Below are 20060 nucleotides of genomic sequence, written 5' to 3' on the forward strand. Positions count from 1 at the left end.
TAAGTTTTTCTTTGAATTGAAGTCGTTCTGTTAAGGCTTCATTCCAAAAGTGAACTCTTCTTTTGTCATTGAATAAGTAGTGTTGCTACTTTTTTTATCTGTTTAGGATATTAACGAATAAAGTCATTCTGTTTTTAAGGCTTCATTCTTGGATTAATAGCGTTACGACTTCATTCCAAGAATGAACTCTTCATTTTTTGAATGAACTCTTTATTTTTGTTAAGGAATAAGCTATTAATAGCGTTACGGCTTCATTCCAAGAATGAACTCTTCTTTTGTCATGGAAGAAATATTGTTGCTGCTTTGTTTATCTGTTTAGGATGTTAATGAATGAATTCATTCTGTTTTTAAGGCTTCATTCTTGGAATGAACTCTTTATTTATCTGTTAGAATGCTATTGAATGAAGCTATTTTGTTAAGGAAGAATCTATTGGTGTTATTTTGTTACGGATTCATTCCGAGAATGGACTTCTTTTTTTATCGTGGAATAAGTACTATTGTTGCTTTTGTTTATCTATTTAGGATGTTAATGAATGAAGTCATTCTGTTTTTTAAGGCTTCATTCTTGGAATGAACTCTTTATTTTGTTAAGGAAGAAGTAGCGTTGATGCTTTGTTTATCTGTAAAAATGTTATTGAATGAAGCTATTTTATTTCAGCTTCATTTTAATGGTGAACTATTTTGTGCGTGTATGTTCATTTTTCAGGTTCAGTATGGTGCTTTCTAAGTGTTATGCAATTGTGTATTGCAAATGGGATGGTATTCCATTGGAAGTTTCTTCAGATACTATGATGCGTGACCTCAAAATATATGTTTGTGATTATTGGAGAAACTTGACTCCTCGGAGCATAAGATTTAGGCATGGGCCGCATGGCCAAGGATCTGATAAAGCTGTCATCAACTATGATTATTCTCTTCATAGTCTAATTGTTGTTACTTGTTCAAAGGAATTGCCAAGTTTTGATTTGTTCGTTGAGGAGGTTTCTAATGGTGGTGCTTCTAGCTCTTCATCTGGTATTTCCACGTAGTCGCTCAGTGACGATGAATCATGTAATGGGTTCACTGAGACTTCAAAGATTAAATACCTGATGGAAGGTTATGAGCAATTAAACCCTCTTTTATCTGACAGTTGGGAGGATATTTTTAAAGGTGTTGGTCAAGTTTTTCATGGTGGTGTTGATGAGGTTCGTTTAGCTGTCATCAAATATTGCAGAAATTCTGGTTATTCAGTTGCAAAGGTTAAGAATGACAGACTTAGGTTCACAGGCAAGTGTGGTAGGGATGCAGAATGTCCTTGGTATCTGCATTGTATTCCAATTGATACCACTAAAAGTGTCTTTGCTATCAAGGAATTCAATGGGAGCATAAATGTGGTGGTGCTTATAAGCTGAAAGAGCCCACTGTGAAGAGGAAATTGATAAAACATCTGTTCAAGGATCAAGTACAGTCAAATCCGTCGATAAAGCCTAATGATATGGTTGCTCAGGTAAAGAGTTTTTACGGTATTAACATAAAATACCATCATGCTTATAAAGGAAAGGAAGCATTTAAGGTAGAGATATATGGCGATGATGTAAAAATTTATACAGATCTTGTTTTGTATGTTGAAGCAATAAAGGCTACTAATCCTGACAGCTATATTAAGTTGGCATATGATAAATAGACAAAACGTTTTGAGAGGCTTTCCATAGGTTTTTCTGCATGTATCGAAGGATACCAGTTCATTCACCCTATGCTTTACTGTGATGCAACATTTCTCACTGGGAGATTCAAGGGAACATTGATGGCTGCCACTGGTGTGAATGGAAACCAAGGTAAATTTTTTTTTTCTTTTCTGTATAACTCATATTAGTTTGTTGTTTGATTCTTAAGAGCAATGTGAATGAATGAAGTTTCTCTGTTAAGGCTTTCATATTAGTTTTTTGTGTTCTTTTCATTTTGTAGGTTTCTTTCCTTTTGCGTTTGCTTTAGTTCCTTCAAAAGATATTGAAGGTTGGGAGTGGTTCATGGAAAACTTGCAGCATTGTGTCGACTCTCGTCCTATCACCTTTATCACTGATCGTCATGAAGGTCTGAAGCAAAGTATTCCTAAGTATGTTCCCAACCCTTATCATAGTTACTGTTTTTATCATTTGAAGAATAACCTCCCCATCAAGAAAGGACATGAGAAATATAAAAAAGTTCTGGATTTGTTCCATAAAGCTGCATACTACTACAGTGTTGCCAAATATGAGTCTGCTTTGAATGAGATGTGCATCATAGGATGTGGTTGGGTTGCCAAGTACCGTAGAAATATCGATCCGAAGCACTGGGCAAATGCTTTCTTCGTAGGATGTAGGTATGGGACACACTCATCAAGTATTATAGAGTCTTTCAATAACTGGATTCATCGTGAAAGGGATTTGCCTCCAGCTTCTCCTGTTGATGAAATCAGGATAAAGATTATGAGGATGAGTTCAGAAAGGCGTGAGCTTGGTAGAACCTATCATGATAGTTTGACTCCCATTTATAAAGCTTTACTCAAGTCACATGTCGATATAATTCTTCCATGGAATGTTACTGAGTCAGGTAATGGTATATATGAGGTCCACTCTCCCAGCTCTCATGTTGTTGATCTGATGCATATGACGTGCACTTGCCAGAGATGGAAAGTGTTTGGTTTCCCCTGTTCTCACACCACTGCTGCTATTACTATGAATGGTACTGAGATTTTGAGGTTTATTCAGATTTACTTTGGTTGAAACCACTTTCACAATTCTTATGCTCCTGTAATTCGCCCCATTCCCAACTACGACAGGCCAGAAGCGTATGAACCTGAAGAGAAAGTCCTTCCTGGTATTCCAAGGCCACCTCCAGGGAGACCACCAAAGAAGCGTATTCGCAATGCTTATGAGAAGGAGAGGAGGCCTATGAAGTGCTCAAATTGCAAGAAGATTGGGAACCACAACAATGCTACCTGTCGTGTATTAATGCTGGAGTAGTATGCCTTAAATTTTATTAGTTTTCTGGTTTTAGTTTCATATGAATTGGTGTTTTTTAGTTTGTTCTCTTCTGGGATATGCACTTATTTTGTTAAATTCACTTTTCTGGAATGAACTCCCTTTTTTTTATAGAACTATTATTTTTGGAATGTTATTTCCCTTTCTTTTTTGGATATGTAGTTCATTGTTCAGAATGGACTGCTATTATATATATCAGTTCATTTTTCTAGACTTCATTCCTGGAATGAAGTCCATTCTATGGTATGAACCGTAGAAGTTTTCCTGTACTTCATTTCTGCAATGAAGTCAATTCTATGGTATGAATTGTATAACTTTTCTAGACTTTATTCTAGAAATGAAGTCCATTCTATGGTATGAACTGTAGAAATTTTCTAGACTTCATTCCAGGAATGAAGTCCATTCTATGGTATAAACTGTAGAAGTTTTCCAGAGGTCATTCCAGGAATGAAGTCCATTCTATGGTATGAACTGTAGAAGTTTTCCTAGAGTTCATTCCAGGAATGAAGTCCATTCTATAGTATGAACTGTAGAACTTTTCTAGACTTCATTCCAGTCCATTCTATGGTGTCAACTGTAGAACTTTTCTAGACTTCATTCCAGGAATGAAGTCCAGTAAAACATCAAAGAAGGAACATTCATGCTACAAAATTCATAAGAAAATAAGACAGTAAGACAAAAGATAAGACATAACATTGATATTATCTACTATCCAAAATATTATAGATGAAAATATAAAAAATATTAGAGTATCAATTACATTAGAAGCTAATCTACTGTCCAAAATACCACATTTAAAAAGTTTTATGTTGCAGTAAGAAGTAATCTACTGTCCAAAATACTATAGTTAAAAGAGTAAACATATCAGATTATATATGACATTAGAGAAGCTACGGTTTAATCATTTCAGTCTTTGCAACCTTCTTCAATCATTTTATTGTTAATATATTCTTCATTAGTTGTTTCACTCCAAACTAATCCATCTTTCTCATCATTTAGAAGCTTGCACGTCATTCAGTATCTCCACCGCTGCATCTTTTTTATCATTTCATCTTTTGGAATCAGATGCTGATATTTCAGGAGCAATGGCTTGCAACTTCGCTTTATCCAATAACATGTATTGATAAGGCAATCTGTATGTGCTCCCTGATCAGGTACCTGCATTTTCTCAAAGTTTAATTCAGTGCATCTTTCTTGATCATGTTTCACCAGCCATTTATCAATGTGTGGTTTACAGTAGGTGGAAATTTTTCTTGCATTCTTTGAACATCTTTCTCCTATTTCTCATTTTTTGAGTGAGTTGTAATGCTCCCACTGATAGTTTCCGATGTTGTAAACAAGCAGGTGCCAATGTAAACCCATATGCCCTTATGATTTGCCTTCAGCAGGCAGGTTCATTGGAATGATTATCTTCTGAGTATTGCTATGCATATCTTCTATGAAGTCATCAATCTCACACGCGCTATCATCGACTTTATTTTCATGGAAATATGTCTGCAAAGATATATATAGATTTTCAAATTCACAATACCATCAAGAAAGCAGTTTCATTGTTCATATTGTGTAATGAACTGACAGGTTAAAATATTGCTAAATGAATCAACTGTTTTTCTTTAGATCACTATGTATCATCAATACTTATAATGAAGAGTTTCCACTAAGTTTCTGGAAGTAAGGACTTACAAATGCAGTATGTGCCATCATCTCAAAGTGGATGTATTTCGGTGGATCTTGGCTGTCTTCGCTATCCATTTTTGCTCCCTCCCTTTGTGCTTCCATCTTCCTCTTGTAACAGTAGTAGAAAAGAATTAGAACATAAAGTTCTTTATTGAACATTAGATCATTAATGTGTTCTCCTTGGATACCGAACTGAGCCTTGTTAGTTGCATCATCTATAACCCAAGCTTCTTGACTGCAGGAGGATAAACAAAAACTTCAACATTAATAAATATAAGTTCATTTATAATATCAACATACAAACAAAAACCTCAGTATAAATTAATAGAAGTTCATTTTCTTTTGTTTTCTTACCTTTGCATAGCGTGTTTGTATAAGGTACCCAACACTCTCTTTTGAGCTATGTCAAATTTGGAGAAGTATGGATACTTTTTCAGGTCCCCCATATTTGGAACGATGGGAATGTACGCTCTCAGCTGCTTTTATTGCTCTCTCTTCTCTGCTGGAGGATTTTATAGTTCATTTCCTCTTTTCTTCTTGCTTGCTGCAGCTTTTTGATTTTCTTTCTCGATAGCAGCAGGTACATTCTTTCTCTTATGCTGCTCAACATTATTCTCCTGGTCAACAGGTTTAGGAGGGGTCTTTGAAACAACTTTATTGCTTGCTTGATTCTTCACCCGTGGTTCCTTCTGCTCAGCATGTTTCTCCTCATTTAGTTCTTCTTTCCTTTGTAGTCTCAATCTGAACTCCAGTTTCGATGCACTGTAATCCGATCCACTGATGTACTCTTTTCCAAGCACATTTGATGGTTTTTTTCTCCTTGTAGTCATCCTTTGTTTATTCAAATCTGCAACTACCTGTGATACTGTCTCAATGTTGTTTGCTGGCTCAAAAACTTCTCCATCATTAAAATCTTGTCTAGGAGGACTACAATTGATTTGATTTGATTTACTGTAGTTTTGATGATGGTGTCAGCTTCTTCATCATTCAATTCTTCATTATTCTCACTCTTGTCATCAATAAGCTGCAGACTCACATGCTCTTCATTGACGAACATATCATCTCTGTCTCTTGCTGCTAAAATAATTCAAAAAACATAAATAAAAAACAATTCAATAATGGTATTGTGCATCAAAAGTCAGATTTCACCCCTCAGAATGAACCCCTATATCTATATTGTATCCAGAGTTCATCCATGAGAATGAACTCCAAACTTTCTAGACTTCATTCCAGAAATGAAGTCCATTCTGTAGATTTCGTTCCAGAAATGAAGTCCAATATAGAATGATGATATGAATCCTAACTTTTCTAGAGCATAAATGTTTACCTAGAATGACGATATTAACCCTAACTTTTCTAGAGCATAAACCTCTAGAGCATAAATGTTTTACAAAAGGGAGAAGCATAGTTGGAATATTTACCTAGGTTCAAACATTCATCCATATTTAAAGGAACTCAGGCGCTGTCTGTTGGAAATGAAGGTAGCTCGTCTTCAACCATCGTATCAAGTAGATTTTCCTAAATATTACTTCTATCAACTTCAGTAGAAGGATTCTCAACAGTTAAGACGAGAAAGATATGAGCAGCTCTTCTAGCAGCTTCCATAGCAGCATCTGATACTGCTTGCGTTCATTCATCCATATCAGCATCTGGTACTGCTTGCATTCCTTCATACATGCCTTCATCCACTTGGTGATTCAGTATATTGTTTATTTCATTACTCAACGATGAACTCTTGTACTCATCAGGGAAAATAGTACGCATGTATTCACAAGCTTGTTATGCCATGAATTTCGCCACATTCCCACCTCTAGCTAGCAATGCATCAACCTCAGGTTGCTTAAAAGATAAGTGTTTTACAAGAGATTCCATCTTTCTGTCAAAAAGTGTCTCTGAAGTTGTTGCTTATGCAAGTGAGTACTCAAGCTCTTGCTGCTTTAACAAAAGATCTCCCATCTCCACTGAATGCTTTCTTGTCAACTCTTTAATCTCTCGAGTATGTTTAACTCTCAGGTTCTCCATCTCACCAACATGTGTAGATTTCAAACTTTCTATCTGACCCGACATAATACTGATTTTTTCCTCGAGAAACTCAGCCCTTGTCTTGGCTTTTTGTTGTTGCAGTAGCTTGTTTTCAACATCAGCATATTCTTCCATGAATTTTTCTGATAGCCGCACACACAAAATTCAAATTTTCAGATAATATCAACATTAATATTTAACATTTTTTTAGATTTCATTTTGTGAAATGAAACCCCAATTGCTTCCTCATTCATAATTTGAATTCATTAAAAGGAATGAACTACAAGTTCACAGCAATCGACATTAACAGTCAGAGTTCATTTTGTATAATGAATTAACAATTTTATCTTTAAAGTTGCTTACTTTCATTTTCAGAATTGAATGCAATATAATAGTATCATTTTAATTTAGTTTTTTACCTCTCCAAAATCATCAATATTCATTTATATGTGATTGCAAAGGTTCTCAATGTCCCACCTTGCAAACCTTGGACAGTAGCCTGCTCTATTCTGCACCTTCCACCTGGGTGTTTTTTTTTTTGAATGCTCAACAAACCAAGGCTGTAAAAAGAAGAAATACACTAGTCAGTTATCAACAGTTTTCAAATGAACTTCCAAAATGAAGAAATATACTAATGAACTACCAAAATAATTATGAAATATACAAGTATCTAACATTTTTCATCTCACCAACAAGTAAAGGTAACATCCTTCATAAGAACCTCTTTTCAAGCTTTCCATCAAATGCTTGTGTATGAGATGCGATAAAGACACTCTACCTACTGACTCTAGGAAAGGTACCTGGAGTGTATGAAACCTCAATCACCAGTAGTAACAAAAATGGTAGAAAAGAGAAAAAGTTCAAACATTGTTACAAGATCTTCAATAGGTCTTTTATTCTTAATCAACTCTATGATATTATCTTTCAATTTTGTATTCTTTATATCAGAAGGTTTCTTTTTTGGTGGATCAAATTTTTAGATTTTCCAGAACCTTCCACAAGTGTAGACTGTCAGGTTTTTTAAGTCCAAGAAAGTATCTTATGTTCCACCTCCGGGGGTGCATGGTATTCCAAATATTAATGACAACTCTTCAGTTGAGGATCTTAGCACATATGTTTCTTTCCCTACTTTGAAAACGAACACATGATCATTTGTTTCAGGAATGAACTGATGTGTGTTGCATATAATTTGGACAGCAGGTATTGACTTAATCCATGTAGTAGCAAAATTTTTCTCTTCCAGAAACACTTTGGCTGCATTACCCAATGGACTCTTATACAAAGCACTTCTCTGTTCTTCATTCAAAGCCTCTTCATCCTTTAGTGCTTTAATCTTAACAACAAGTGCAATTACTCCAACATAGCTACACTTTATCTTCTTATCTACATTTTTAAAAGAAAAACAAAAAAAACACTAATGGTCATTTTTCATAAATATTAGCTGATATAAAGAAGATAAAGTATAGCTTGAAGGACCAATACTACAGTTCATTCTATAAAATGAAGCCAATTTTATGGTATGAACTCTAGAACTTTTCTATGTCATGAACTGTAAAAGTTTCCCTAGACTTCATTCCAGGAATGAAGTCCATTCTATGGCATGGACTGTAGAACTTTTCTAGACTTCATTCCAGAAATGAAGTCCATTCCATGGCATGGACTGTAGAACTTTTCTAGACTTCATTCCAGAAATGAAGTCCATTCCATGACATGGATTGTATAATTTTTTGTAGTCCATTCTATGGTATGAACTATATAACTTTTCTAGACTTCATTCCTGGAATGAAGTTCAACAAAACATCAAAGAAGGAACATTCATGCTACAAAGTGAACTTAGTCAAACATCAAACATCAAATAGATCTACAACTTCATTTCTGAAAAGATTCATTCGATTTAGAACTTCATTAAACAAAAATCAACATGCAACACAACGAATATTCATGTGAAAAATAAACTTCAGAAGAACAATAAACATCGAAAATGAACTTTTATTACTTCGAATTAGGGTTTTATTGTACCTTTCGTCGGTTTCTTTGCTTTGGATTTCTTTGAAACTGGTTCTTCTTCAACTTGATTTACTCCTTCAAACTCAACTAATTGGCTGTTTCTCTCTTCAACTTGTTCAACTTCATCGCCAGAAGATGATTTTAATACTTGTTTTCCCTTCGATCTCCTCATTTTAGGGTTTTGATTTCTCTAATTTTCTAGGGTTTTTGATTTGGGGGTTTTGTGTTACTGATTTGATTTCGATTGTGAAGATTGAAATGATTTTACTGATTTTACTGTTTTGTTCTACTGATTTGATTTCAGTTGATTTTTGTTTGTTTTTCTGGATCTTGAAGAAAAAAAGACGAACCAGTTTCTCTGAAAATGGAAGCAGTTTCTTCTCTGAAAATGGAAACACGAAAGAAAGAGAAGGTTAACGCGTTTTTAGGTAGACGTGTGTTTATCACGGGCGGTTACAGTAAGGATATTAATGTCGCTTTTGTATTTTTTTAATTGTGGACCAAATAAAAAATATTTATTCTAAAAGGACCAAACTGATGTGGACTCAGACATAAAAGGACCAAATGTTATTTTTCCTATTAAAATTTTGGACCAAACCGTATTTTTCCATTGTCAATTAGTTCTGGGCACCCATTTAGGTAATTAATTGGACCACCAATAGTATTTTGACTATTTTCATTTCTCAAGATATTTTTTTTTGGTCGTGTTCACGAGACACTTGAAAGTTTCCATCGAGAATAAATAACCGAAGAAGCGGAGAAAAACATAAAAGAAGAAAAATGGAGAGAAAGGGGAGAAGAAAAATCGAGAGAAAACAGATAAATCGAGTGAAAATATTGTCGTGTATGTTGTTGATTTGGTACCATTAATGGAAGAAGAAGAAGACAACTCAGTGTTAGTTGGGTTTTTTTCCCATCAAAGTTGAAAAATCAAGAGAAAAAGGCTTCAATAGAGATCAGTGGATCATCGTCAAATCGGGTAACTTCTTCTAACCCACGCATCATTTTTCCATTGTATTGGCACACCTATTTATGGTTTAATTGGAACATTCGTATTTAGGGTTTCTGAAAAAAATGATTTTAGGGCTTTGGGTTTGGTTTAATCAAAGCTGTCACATTTGAATTACTTATTGAGTACTATAATTGTGAATTTTGTCAACAAATTCAAAAGCTTCGTCCAGTTACTTACCACAAATGCAACCCCCCACGCGTTAATTACAAGGCTAAGTGCCAACTGTTGCATTCAGCGGAAGCCTAAACCAAAAAATTGATTGATGGTTAAGTGGTTCGAAAATCATTAATTTTTCTATCCATTTATGTGCATATTCTCTGTCATTTTTTCTTTTCTTTTTCAACTTACTTTTTTTCATTTTGAGAAACACTCTTTTGTTCTGTCTTCCATTGGCTTCTTATTCTCAAATGCTATAAATTGGATGATCACCTTGTGAAGAAATATACAACCACTTAAGAAATATACAAAACACAGAAAACATGGGTCTAGTGCTTGTCATCATAGCAGTAATGGTTGTTTATTTCAATAGTTATTCAGTTTCATTTGTGAATTCTGCTTCTTCATCATCTCTTTCAGTGGGGTTTTATGATGAATTGTGTCCTCGAGTTGAGGATATTATATATGAAGAATTAGTGAAAAAGATGTTTCCGATTCCTCGAAACATCACCATACCGGGGGGCGGGGACTCTTAGGCTGTTTTTCCATGATTGTTATGTTCAGGTATATATACATATACATATATATATATATATATTTCTCTTCACAACATTTCAGCTTCATGTGTTTTAACTTTGTTTTCCGAAACTCTATTATTACGATCAACTATGGCCAAATTATGGATTTCTTGAGGTGTCTTTTTTTTTTGATCAACTTATTGTTTTTATTTCTTATTACTGTCATCCATCTTAATTTTGTCTTTCTTTTTCCTTGGTTACTCTGTTGGTAGATGTGATTGTATTGATTTCATCCATCTTAAAGGTTTTTTTTAGCTTTTGGCATTGTTTATTACAGAATTCCTCCATAGTCTTTTTCACATCATTTGGAGAGTTTCGTGCATTGTTGATGTTATTATCCCTCTTGTTGCTTTTACTCTTCATCTTGCACTTCTTGTTGTTTTGGTTACACTCATGGTGTTTTTGTTGGAGTCTGGTTCTTGTTGTTGTTTTGGTTACACTCATGGTGTTTTTGTTGGAGTCGGGTTCTTCTTGTTACTTCGTTTACAACTGTTCCAGTTCTAGTTGTTTTCTCAGTCTTTGTTGCAGTGAGTGCTCTCTCCTTACTCTCACTAGTGGTAATGTAATAATGTTTCTGCAGTTAATGTGATGTGTGGTTGTCCTATTTATGTGGGATGACAATTGAAATTTGGCATGGGTGTCGTTTTGTTCGTTGTTGTGATTTGCAAATTTGAATGTCTTTCTGCCGCTTTTGACATTATTGGACCTGGATGTTGCATTTCTGGTTATTTCCCCATTCTTCCTTCAGAGATAATCAGCTCTTGTTTTCTGAGATTAGTAGACCAATTTGTCATTTGGGCACATTATTTTTTTCAGTCACATCATATGCCAGGAGTTGTAATGTAGTTTGTTTTGAAAATTATTGTTCTAATTAGTTCTTAATATACTGCACAATTGTGGTAGATTCCTTCTACTGTAGTGTCCATAAAAAGTCTACTTGCATGCATAAGCGAAATTTTCATGGAAGAAAGAGATATTGTGTCAAGACCTAACATTATTAAAACCATATACACCGTTGTTGACGAACTAAAACAGTCCATGGCAGTAGCGGAGCTTACAGGAATGAATATCTAATTTGAACTGAATGATGTTATAGATGTTGATATCGATCCGTGAAGTGAACCGAGTTGAATGAACAATGACTTCTGTTCAACTTCTTCTATCTAACTTGTAAAAGTGAAACTTACAAATCAGTACTTTTTTTTGTAGGGTTGTGATGGTTCTGTTTTGATCTTACCAACAGATGACAATAATTCTGAGAGAAACGCATCTATCAACCTTTCTTTAGCTGGAGATGCATTTGACATTGTTGATAAGGCTAAGGCAGCATTAGAAAAAGAATGTCCCTGGGTAGTCTCATGCTCGGATATCCTTGCCATCTTGGCACGTGATGTCGTACACTGGGTAAGTTATTTGCATCTCTTAATGCTAATAAAAAATGTTGATTCAGTTTTATTTTGCAACTTGCCAACATTGGTGTGGCAAAGACGTTGAAGGATTTGACTGTGAATTTATTTGTTGTGCACAGTGGGAAGGTCCGCACTGGCAGGTTGAGAAAGGAAGAAGAGATGGACTCATCTCCAATGCAACAGAAGCTCAACTACTCATGCCAAAGTCTGATGAAAATATAACAACTCTCATCCGTGGATTCGAATCGATTGGACTATCAACTGTTGATCTCGTCACATTATCTGGGGCACACACAATAGGTTTTACACACTGTATAGAATTTGCTAGTCGTATCTTTCACAACGACACCACATTGAACTCTACAATAAGAGAAAAGGTAATCCTTAGCTGTCCATTTCCGAAGATTGACAGAAATGTTGCTGAAGCACTTGACCAAACTTCTGAATTTGTATTTGATAATAAGTTTTAGAAGAGCTTGCGACAACGGAAAGGCTTGCTCTTGACGGACCATGTATTGGCTTTTGGTGAAAATGATGTCTCTCGTAAATTAGTGTATAGGTACTCCGAGGACCAAGAATTGTTCTTCCAGGAATTTGCAAAAGCCATGTTGAAATTGGGAAGAGTTGGTGTTAAGACTGGGAATGAGGGAGAAATTAGAAGGGATTGTAAGAAATTTAACTGATTAGGGTTTTCTGTTGTATTGGCAATTACAATGTCATCGTGAGCATAATAAGAGGGTAATTTACTGTTTGGTAGGAGCTAATACATGTGAATTTTCCATCTATTGAATGTTGCTTTTAAGCTTATTTCTTTTGCCAATACAATCAATGAAAGAGTTAGATTTTGGACACAATCAGAATTCCAATTATAATTTTAAAGCATCTTCTTAATAGAATTGAACACCTCTTCATCCATCTTTGTACTACTTGCGAACCTTTTTGGTATAGTGAGAATTGTGTTCTGTATCTGGTCTATATCTATGCAGGATTTCAGTTACAATTCTGTATTTTGTTCTAATAATATTTTGCAGTTATCCAACAGTAGTTTGTCAATGCAATATTAGTTACAATTCCTCTATGTCTGCAGTCATTTTCTACGCTGCCGCCTGCCGTTTTCTCTGCAGTTACAATTTGTGATCTTGCTTACTGTGATATGCTCTTTCCTAATTTCTGTTCAACTTCAAGAACCTGTTTCTTGTATTAGCATGTAATTGGAATAAAAGGTATGCTGTTTATATCTATCTAGACCGTTGAAATCATTCTTTTAAATAGTTTCATCAAAGAGTAACAGCATTTGCAGACACTGAAACTGAACTTGTCCACGATGTTCTCATATCTATAATACAGCAAGGACTTAGTGATGTAGCTCGTTTGCCTACCTGGTCTGCAGTCGAGGAGATGAATGCTTTTTAATCCTCCAAGTTTCAGTGCCTATTTTCAATCGTGTGTGACCAGAGTTGGTGATATGATTTGCTAACTTCACCTCAACAGTTGGAGCCACTTGCAGAGGGTTTTCTAGCGACTGAATCACGGGAGGCTATTTAGTCTGTTGGCTGCCCTTATCTCAGTTGTAGAAACTGTGATATGAGAAACTTCCAACAAAATGTTTTCCTCAGATTGTCACAACAAGACATAGTATTTAGAATAGTGGTAAGAACTATGTTCTGCTCACATTGGTGGTATTTCAAAGGTACTCTTTTGACTTTTGAGTTTGAAGAGCAACTTGGTCATCTATAAATTTGGATTCTGATATGCGTAATTTTTGATAGGTTTTAAGTTATTTATGATATTGTGATCAAAATCGTCTGCCTTAGCCATTAAATTAAGAAACACCGTCTCTCATTTCTTTCTTTTAGCATCCTTGTTTTGTTATTCAGTTCTGTACACTGTAGACTAGAGATTCAAGATGCTGCTCATTTCTTTGTGTTTATGTACTTGTTAGCTTAAATTAAATGCTGAAAGGGAATGCTGCTTAATTAGTTTTTTTCTCTTTCATTAAACAAGTCTCAACCTTATTGGGAATCATTTGAATTGCAGAAGCTTAAGTGACGATGCTACCTTCAAGAAATTTTTGGATGTCAGCAACAGGGAGCGTGCGAACAAATGCTGGAGCATGTTTATAGTTTGATGTGTGGAACCCGGAGTAAATTTTCATCTACAGCAGTTTTTCAGACCTCAGGAGGGTTATGATTATGATCCTGACTTACTTTGCGTAACACTGATGAAGGGCCTGGGTGTGCAAGAATTTCACACAGAAAGGGAATTCAACTCGATGCTGTTGCACGTGGGGCGCTTATTTGTGGATATTGTGGAACGGGGGAAGTCGGTATTGCTCTAGAGTTGCATAGGGAGATTGTGAAATGGAACTGCAGTCCAAATGTGATCACTTATGCCAAGAGGAAGACATGCAGTTTTGTATTAATTTGCAGTGGCTTATTGGACGTGAGTTTCTATCGCCTATCTCTTGTTTCTAGCTAATTTATTTAAGCTGAAGAAATACCAGTAAGCTCTTAAGATTGATAGCATTACTGACATGACTCTCAGTTCTATATTGCTTTCAGATTCTTTCTTTTTACCGAATTCTATAAATTTGGTTGTCCAATTTACAGTATTTTATACCATAGAAAGTAATCCCTCTTGGTTCGCAGTTGTTGTATAAAATATAATGAAATGGGACCATGGTCCATAACTTCAGAGCTATAAACTGGTGATGTCTAATCTAATTCCCCAGATATACACTTTTGCCTCATTGTTGTGGTCTTATGCTAGCTTTTGCCTATGAAAGACCCTTAATCTAAAGTATGAACCTAATTTACGAGTTATCTTTTTGGTTACCTAAGCTAGTCATAGAACACGAAATGCTGTTATTAAAATTGTTGGTGCTGATGACCTCATAGGCCTCTATATAAAGGTCTGTTTTTAATGTACCTTATTTCAGCTGAATATATTTATAGGGTACCTTATGTTTTTAGGGTATATAAGAGAAAGTTAGGTAGATGATCTATCTATCTTTCTCTTATACCCTAAAAACATAAAGGCCTCCTATCAATATATTCAGCTTTCGGAACTTGTATCAAACAAACTTTCTTACTCATTTTCCTTCTTACTGAGATCTCAAATTTTCTGTTGTTTGATCTGTAGGCTCATAATTGTTTTTTTGTGTGTGCAGTGTTTCTATGAGTCACTTCGCAGTTCCATTAGTCGCTTCCAGTTCTGGTACATGGAGTTGTGTGTGGATGATGTACCTCCCATCCAGCGCAAAGTAACCAGTGGCAAGGTAAACTCTTCATTTCTGATTTTTGTTAGGGCTTTTAGTGCATTTACTTGGTCTATTTATTCCGTTGTTTCATTTTAGAATCCCTTCAAATTTTGGTAATGCGTTTGCGCTTTATTAATGAAATGATGTTAATCTGGACTATAATTTAAGATGTTAAGCTTAAGATTATTAAAAAGGTCAGCTTTATAAGACATAATAGGTTTCTCAAGCAGTAATTTTACTTGGAATAATCATAGAGAAAACGAAAAAATGTACGAGCTGATGTTTGTCTCAGACATCTAACTGGGGTCGAGTCAAATTTAGACTCTGAGTCAACAAGAAACAAACTGAGATTAAATCTACATATAAATGTAATTGACTCAAATGTGATGGTTTAGAGAGGGTTAAAGATGCCTCCTAATATTACGAATAATGCTCATTATGAAGTATGAAAATTGCATTACACTGCTAGGGCAAATATGATGTTGAACTTATGAACTGGTAAAAATGTTTTCTTGACATTTTATAGCTTTTGGCTCAAAAAATTTGGTACTAATCAACTTATCGTTAGTATCATCAAATTCATTAAAGTTAAGATTTCATTGTTACTTTTTGCTCAAGCACAAAATAATCAATTTTTGGTAGGATGCATGGGCTACTACTACTCTTCAAGTTAATTTTCTATTAGGCAGGTGTGCATTTTAAGATCATTGTATATCATTAACCCGAGGAATCTAATAATACCACTATCCTGTACATAGTAGAGAGTTTATGCTACCCTTGGTGTTTAACTGCAAGTTTGTTTCAGATCAATACATATTATATTATATGTACCACCACCTGACCTGGCCCGAGTTCACTGACCACTAACTTTGTATTGAATCAGAAAGAGAGAATGAGTATTCGAGTGTTCTTGTTAAGTTGAATCCTACTACGCATTCTTACATTCGGCTTAGTTGCATGTACTGCAGGCCACTTTAGCAATGCAGCCTTACTTCGTTCAGCAACTATCAGATAAATTACCATTTTGTATGAATTGCTAAGATTATCTCATCAAGTTCCTAATGGACTGAATTGCTTGTCAGCTTTCAAATGGGATCTTAAATTATTGAGGTATCCTTTCGGTTGCCTAATTAGCTGGTCATAGAGATCCTTCAAATAATCTGGACTGTTATTTGAGGATGTTAAGCTTAAGATTAGGTTGTTATCTGATATATGTATAGGTTTTTCTGTTGTTTCATTAGTCTTTCCACCCTTTTCCTGATAAATGAAGTGTTTGGCGAAACAAATCTGACATTGTCGGGAATCATTTGAATTGCATAACTTAAGAAACTTTTGGATGTCAGGAACAGGACATAGTATTAAAAACTATGTTCTTCTCACAGTGATTGAATTCGTCTTTGGTCTTTTGGATTAGTATTATGTTGTAGAGGGTATCCTTATCATTCGCACTTTTGAAAGATATCCCAAATCTAAAAACAAATGGCTCCACCTAAAATCTCTTCAACAACAGCAAGATTTGGAAATATCTGTTAAAGAAGAAGAATGGGAAAGATTGCAATGACCATCTATGCTATTGATTATACCTATGCAAATTCCAAGCTTCACATTTTGATAGGAAGCTCTATGCTCATTTAAACCATATTATGTATGATATAAATGTACAAGGAGAAACTTTTCCTGAATACTGCCTTTTGGATTGGGTTGTTGACTACACAGCGGAAGAAGAAACATGAATGCATACTTTGATTCTTAGCAATTCATGAATGAACTTACCTGACGAAGAATGCATCTATGTTTTCTTCCACTGTTTATATGACACCCCACACTTCTTGAGCTTGTTCAGAAAAGACAAGGATATCACTTCATTGCTCTGCTCATAAGCTATGATCCCATCTGCATCTTGTTGTGTTTGTGTTCTGTAGCATGTATGCTTGTCTTATTGTGTTCTGTAGCATCTTGTTGGGCTTACGAGTGACGGTTGCAAAGACTTTCCTTGTACTTAGAAAACCTAGTTTCTTCTTCATTCTTAAGATTTCCCATTTGATTTTCATTGCGATTGATGTCCGTTTGATTTTCATTTTGTTTTATGATCTTCTGTGCTCCCAATGAGGAAGCAAACCCAGAAGATAGGAAGTGCTGTATGACACTCTTAAACGCAGCAGTTTGATTTTGTTTCTTCCTATTAAACCAAGAAACTTCTATTGAAATTTGGATTCGTTTTCGGTCTGTTTGATTATGAACTAGTTCAATCCTTGGATTAGTATTGGCAGTGGTGGTTGTTCCGCTTCTTTCTGCTGTGTGTATGATTTGGAAAGGAAATCTGAGGGTATTTATCTCTCTATTTCTTGTGATTTTCTCTAATTTTTGTAGGCATCTTTCCTAGTTTCTTTTGCTGTGGAAAGGGAATTGTATTTATTCTGTAAATTCACGCTTTGGTCCTGTTTAGGAGTTTCACTGTTGATTATTAATGATGATATGTCTGGAAAAGAGTACCAAATCAGGTGAGAGGAAAATATCATCATGCTTTGTGAGTATGAACAAAATCAGCAGCAGCACAGATCAGGATTGAAGTTAGTGTAAATTGATGTTTGTATTCACCGTGCGTGATAATATTCCTCCCATCATACCGGGTATATTTCTGGTTTATCTGATTTTTAGTCATCTGTTTAGGAACTTGTATGATATACGCTGGGGACATTTTGGCAAAAATTCCCTCTTTCATAGATTGGAGTAAACCTGTTATGTTCGTAAAATCCATTTGTAAACGTCGTATAAAAACTTGAGATGTTGGGAGCTGCATTGTGGCCTTACCTCTTGGGACTGGCCACGAGACATGCATTTTGTCATGTTCTTTTTAACAAATAGTAGTAGTTTAGATGCCTATGAGGATATCAAATATAAAGAACACCATCTTGCCGGACTGAATGGCTTTAACACCTTGGTGACTTATTCTGCAATTCTGAGGCTTTTAACTTTTAATTTCGTTGTTCTTAGTATTATTTGCGCTTTCCATTGATATGGTTGCTTCCTTACTTGGTAGTCAATGTATCAATGACCATCAATGCTATGATTGAGCCTTAGCAAATTTCATGGTAAAGAGCAAATTGTACTAGTAGTTCAAAGGTAATCTTTTGATTTTGAACTTTGAAGAGCAATTTGTTCATCTCCTTTTCATATCATCGGATTCTAATATGCGTAATTCTGGGAAGGTTTTAAGTTATTAAGTATTTAATGAGATTGTGATCAAGATTGTTAGTCTTTACTTTTAGAGTAAGAAACAATGTCATGCATTTCGTTCTTTTAGCATCCTTGTTTTGTAATTCAGAGTGTTTACTCTAGAGACAGGATGGTGCTCGTTTCGTTTGTGTTTTATGTACTGATTAGTTTGAAATAACAGCTGAATGGTATGCAGTTTGATGAGTCTTCACTCTTTGACGAAACAATTCTTATTTGTCTTAAGTGGCGACATTACACCCAAGAGCAATAGGGAGCGTGAGAACAGACGATGGAGCGTGTTTATAGGTCTGTGTGGAACCCTGAGCAATTTCTCAAAACCTCTGCATCAATTTTCAGACCTCGCTGGGTTATGATCCTCACTCGTGAGACATTTACACTGATCAAGGGGCTGTGAGTGCACCAGTTCTCGATGCTGTTACATGTAGGTCACTTATATGTGCATTTTTAAACTGGAGTTGCAGAGGGAAGTTGAACTGCAATCCAAATGTGGTTAGTTACCTCTTTGTTTTATGGATTTTGCAAACTACTTGAATCACAAGTTGAAAACTTGCAGATTTGTATTATTATGCTGTGGCTTATTAGCCGTGGGTTTTTATCCTGTGTACTTAAACCTATTAACAAATTTGAATTTAAATGAATACCAATGATTAACAGCATTAGTGATTGGTGTAGCACACTCAGTTCTAAATATTTCTTTTACTTGGACATCTTCTCTGGTTTTCAATTTCCATTGTTGAGCTTTAGGGTAATGGGATATTTGAAATGTCTGATTGTTGATTTCATTTCTTTGCACTCATTTCATTCTCATTCATCACTTATACTACTCCTCATTAGCATAATTTTCAAGGTATCCTTTCAGTTGCCTGTTTTCTCCTAAGCTAGAATGCTACTTTGAATTGCTTTGTACCCGGCCTGTTTTCTCCTAAGCATGACCCCAGATTTTCTTAGCCAATTTGAACGTTAACAGTCGGAGTTTTTTCTTAGATTCAGGTGGGGGCGATTTGTGAACAGTAACAGTAAGAACACCATCTAAGCAAACAGCTGAAATTCTCGGGAAGTCTGAGTTTCCTCGTAAATTTCCCAGTTCTTCTTTCCGTCCTAGTAAAATGGTGGGGGACTACTAAGTGATAAAATATCTACCCTATAATTATAAGGGGTGTCCAAAAGTGTGGAAATGACTAACCTATCCTTAACTTATAAATATATATTTAACCACCTCCTCCCATCACCACCACCTACATATATAACCACCTCCTCCCATCACCACCACCACCTACCACCACCGACCACCACCACCACCGACCACCTCGAACCACCACCACAGCCACCTCTATATATAACTTAATTTAAATCATTAACAAAACAAAGTCAAAATCAAAATTATAACAAACCCATTAATTGTCATTCGTTTTTGGCTGAAAAAATGAGAAGTAATCATTAAAATGAATTGAAAATGGAAGTTGTAGAGAGAAGTTCGGCTAGGAATTAACTGAAAAACTTTGTCGAACCAGCCGAACTCAACTTTAATGGAGGTTTTTTTTTATTTTTCAGAGAAAATTTCGGTTGCGTCGCAATTTTTTTTTCCTAGCCGAACTTTTAGTTCGGTTACGTCGCAATTTTTTTTCTCCTAACCGAACTTTTCTATGAAAACCTATATATTGAGTTTGGTTACGTCGAAAATTTTTTCATTTTATTTTCCCAATC

General features: G+C 35.3%; 2 protein-coding genes, 1 long non-coding RNA gene and 2 other non-coding genes across 6 annotated transcripts; all 5 read left to right on the top strand.

Moving 5' to 3' along the window:
- Positions 1 to 713: 713 nt before the first annotated feature.
- LOC113315508 lies at positions 714 to 2981 on the top strand. Its single transcript, XM_026563778.1, has 6 exons — positions 714 to 1024; positions 1130 to 1266; positions 1350 to 1573; positions 1664 to 1814; positions 1945 to 2716; positions 2798 to 2981. The coding sequence occupies exons 1-6, from the start codon at positions 714 to 716 to the stop codon at positions 2979 to 2981; spliced, it is 1779 nt and encodes a 592-aa protein (XP_026419563.1).
- Positions 2982 to 9420: 6439 nt separating this feature from the next.
- On the top strand, positions 9421 to 12641 carry LOC113317385. The gene is made up of 3 exons (XR_003343484.1): positions 9421 to 9684; positions 11661 to 11855; positions 11980 to 12641. It is a non-coding gene; the product is annotated as an uncharacterized LOC113317385 (long non-coding RNA).
- Positions 12642 to 13148: 507 nt separating this feature from the next.
- LOC113317829 lies at positions 13149 to 18996 on the top strand. Of its 2 annotated transcripts, none has more exons than XR_003344044.1 (5): positions 13149 to 13550; positions 13898 to 13989; positions 14088 to 14302; positions 15030 to 15137; positions 18517 to 18996. XR_003344044.1 is itself a non-coding variant. In XM_026565954.1 (5 exons), the coding sequence occupies exons 2-5, from the start codon at positions 13964 to 13966 to the stop codon at positions 18604 to 18606; spliced, it is 453 nt and encodes a 150-aa protein (XP_026421739.1). In that variant the 5' UTR covers positions 13149 to 13550; positions 13898 to 13963; the 3' UTR covers positions 18607 to 18996. The 2 variants fall into 2 exon arrangements, 1 of the variants encoding a protein (XP_026421739.1); XM_026565954.1 differs by having other exon boundaries at positions 13898 to 14003.
- On the top strand, positions 17220 to 17285 carry LOC113319886. Its single transcript, XR_003345862.1, has one exon. It is a non-coding gene; the product is annotated as a small nucleolar RNA U49 (small nucleolar RNA).
- Positions 17996 to 18087, top strand: LOC113319924. Its single transcript, XR_003345895.1, has one exon. It is a non-coding gene; the product is annotated as a small nucleolar RNA SNORD96 family (small nucleolar RNA).
- Positions 18997 to 20060: the final 1064 nt, after the last annotated feature.

The sequence above is a fragment of the Papaver somniferum genome, chromosome 10 (assembly GCF_003573695.1).
Source record: "Papaver somniferum cultivar HN1 chromosome 10, ASM357369v1, whole genome shotgun sequence".
Lineage (NCBI taxonomy): Eukaryota > Viridiplantae > Streptophyta > Magnoliopsida > Ranunculales > Papaveraceae > Papaver > Papaver somniferum.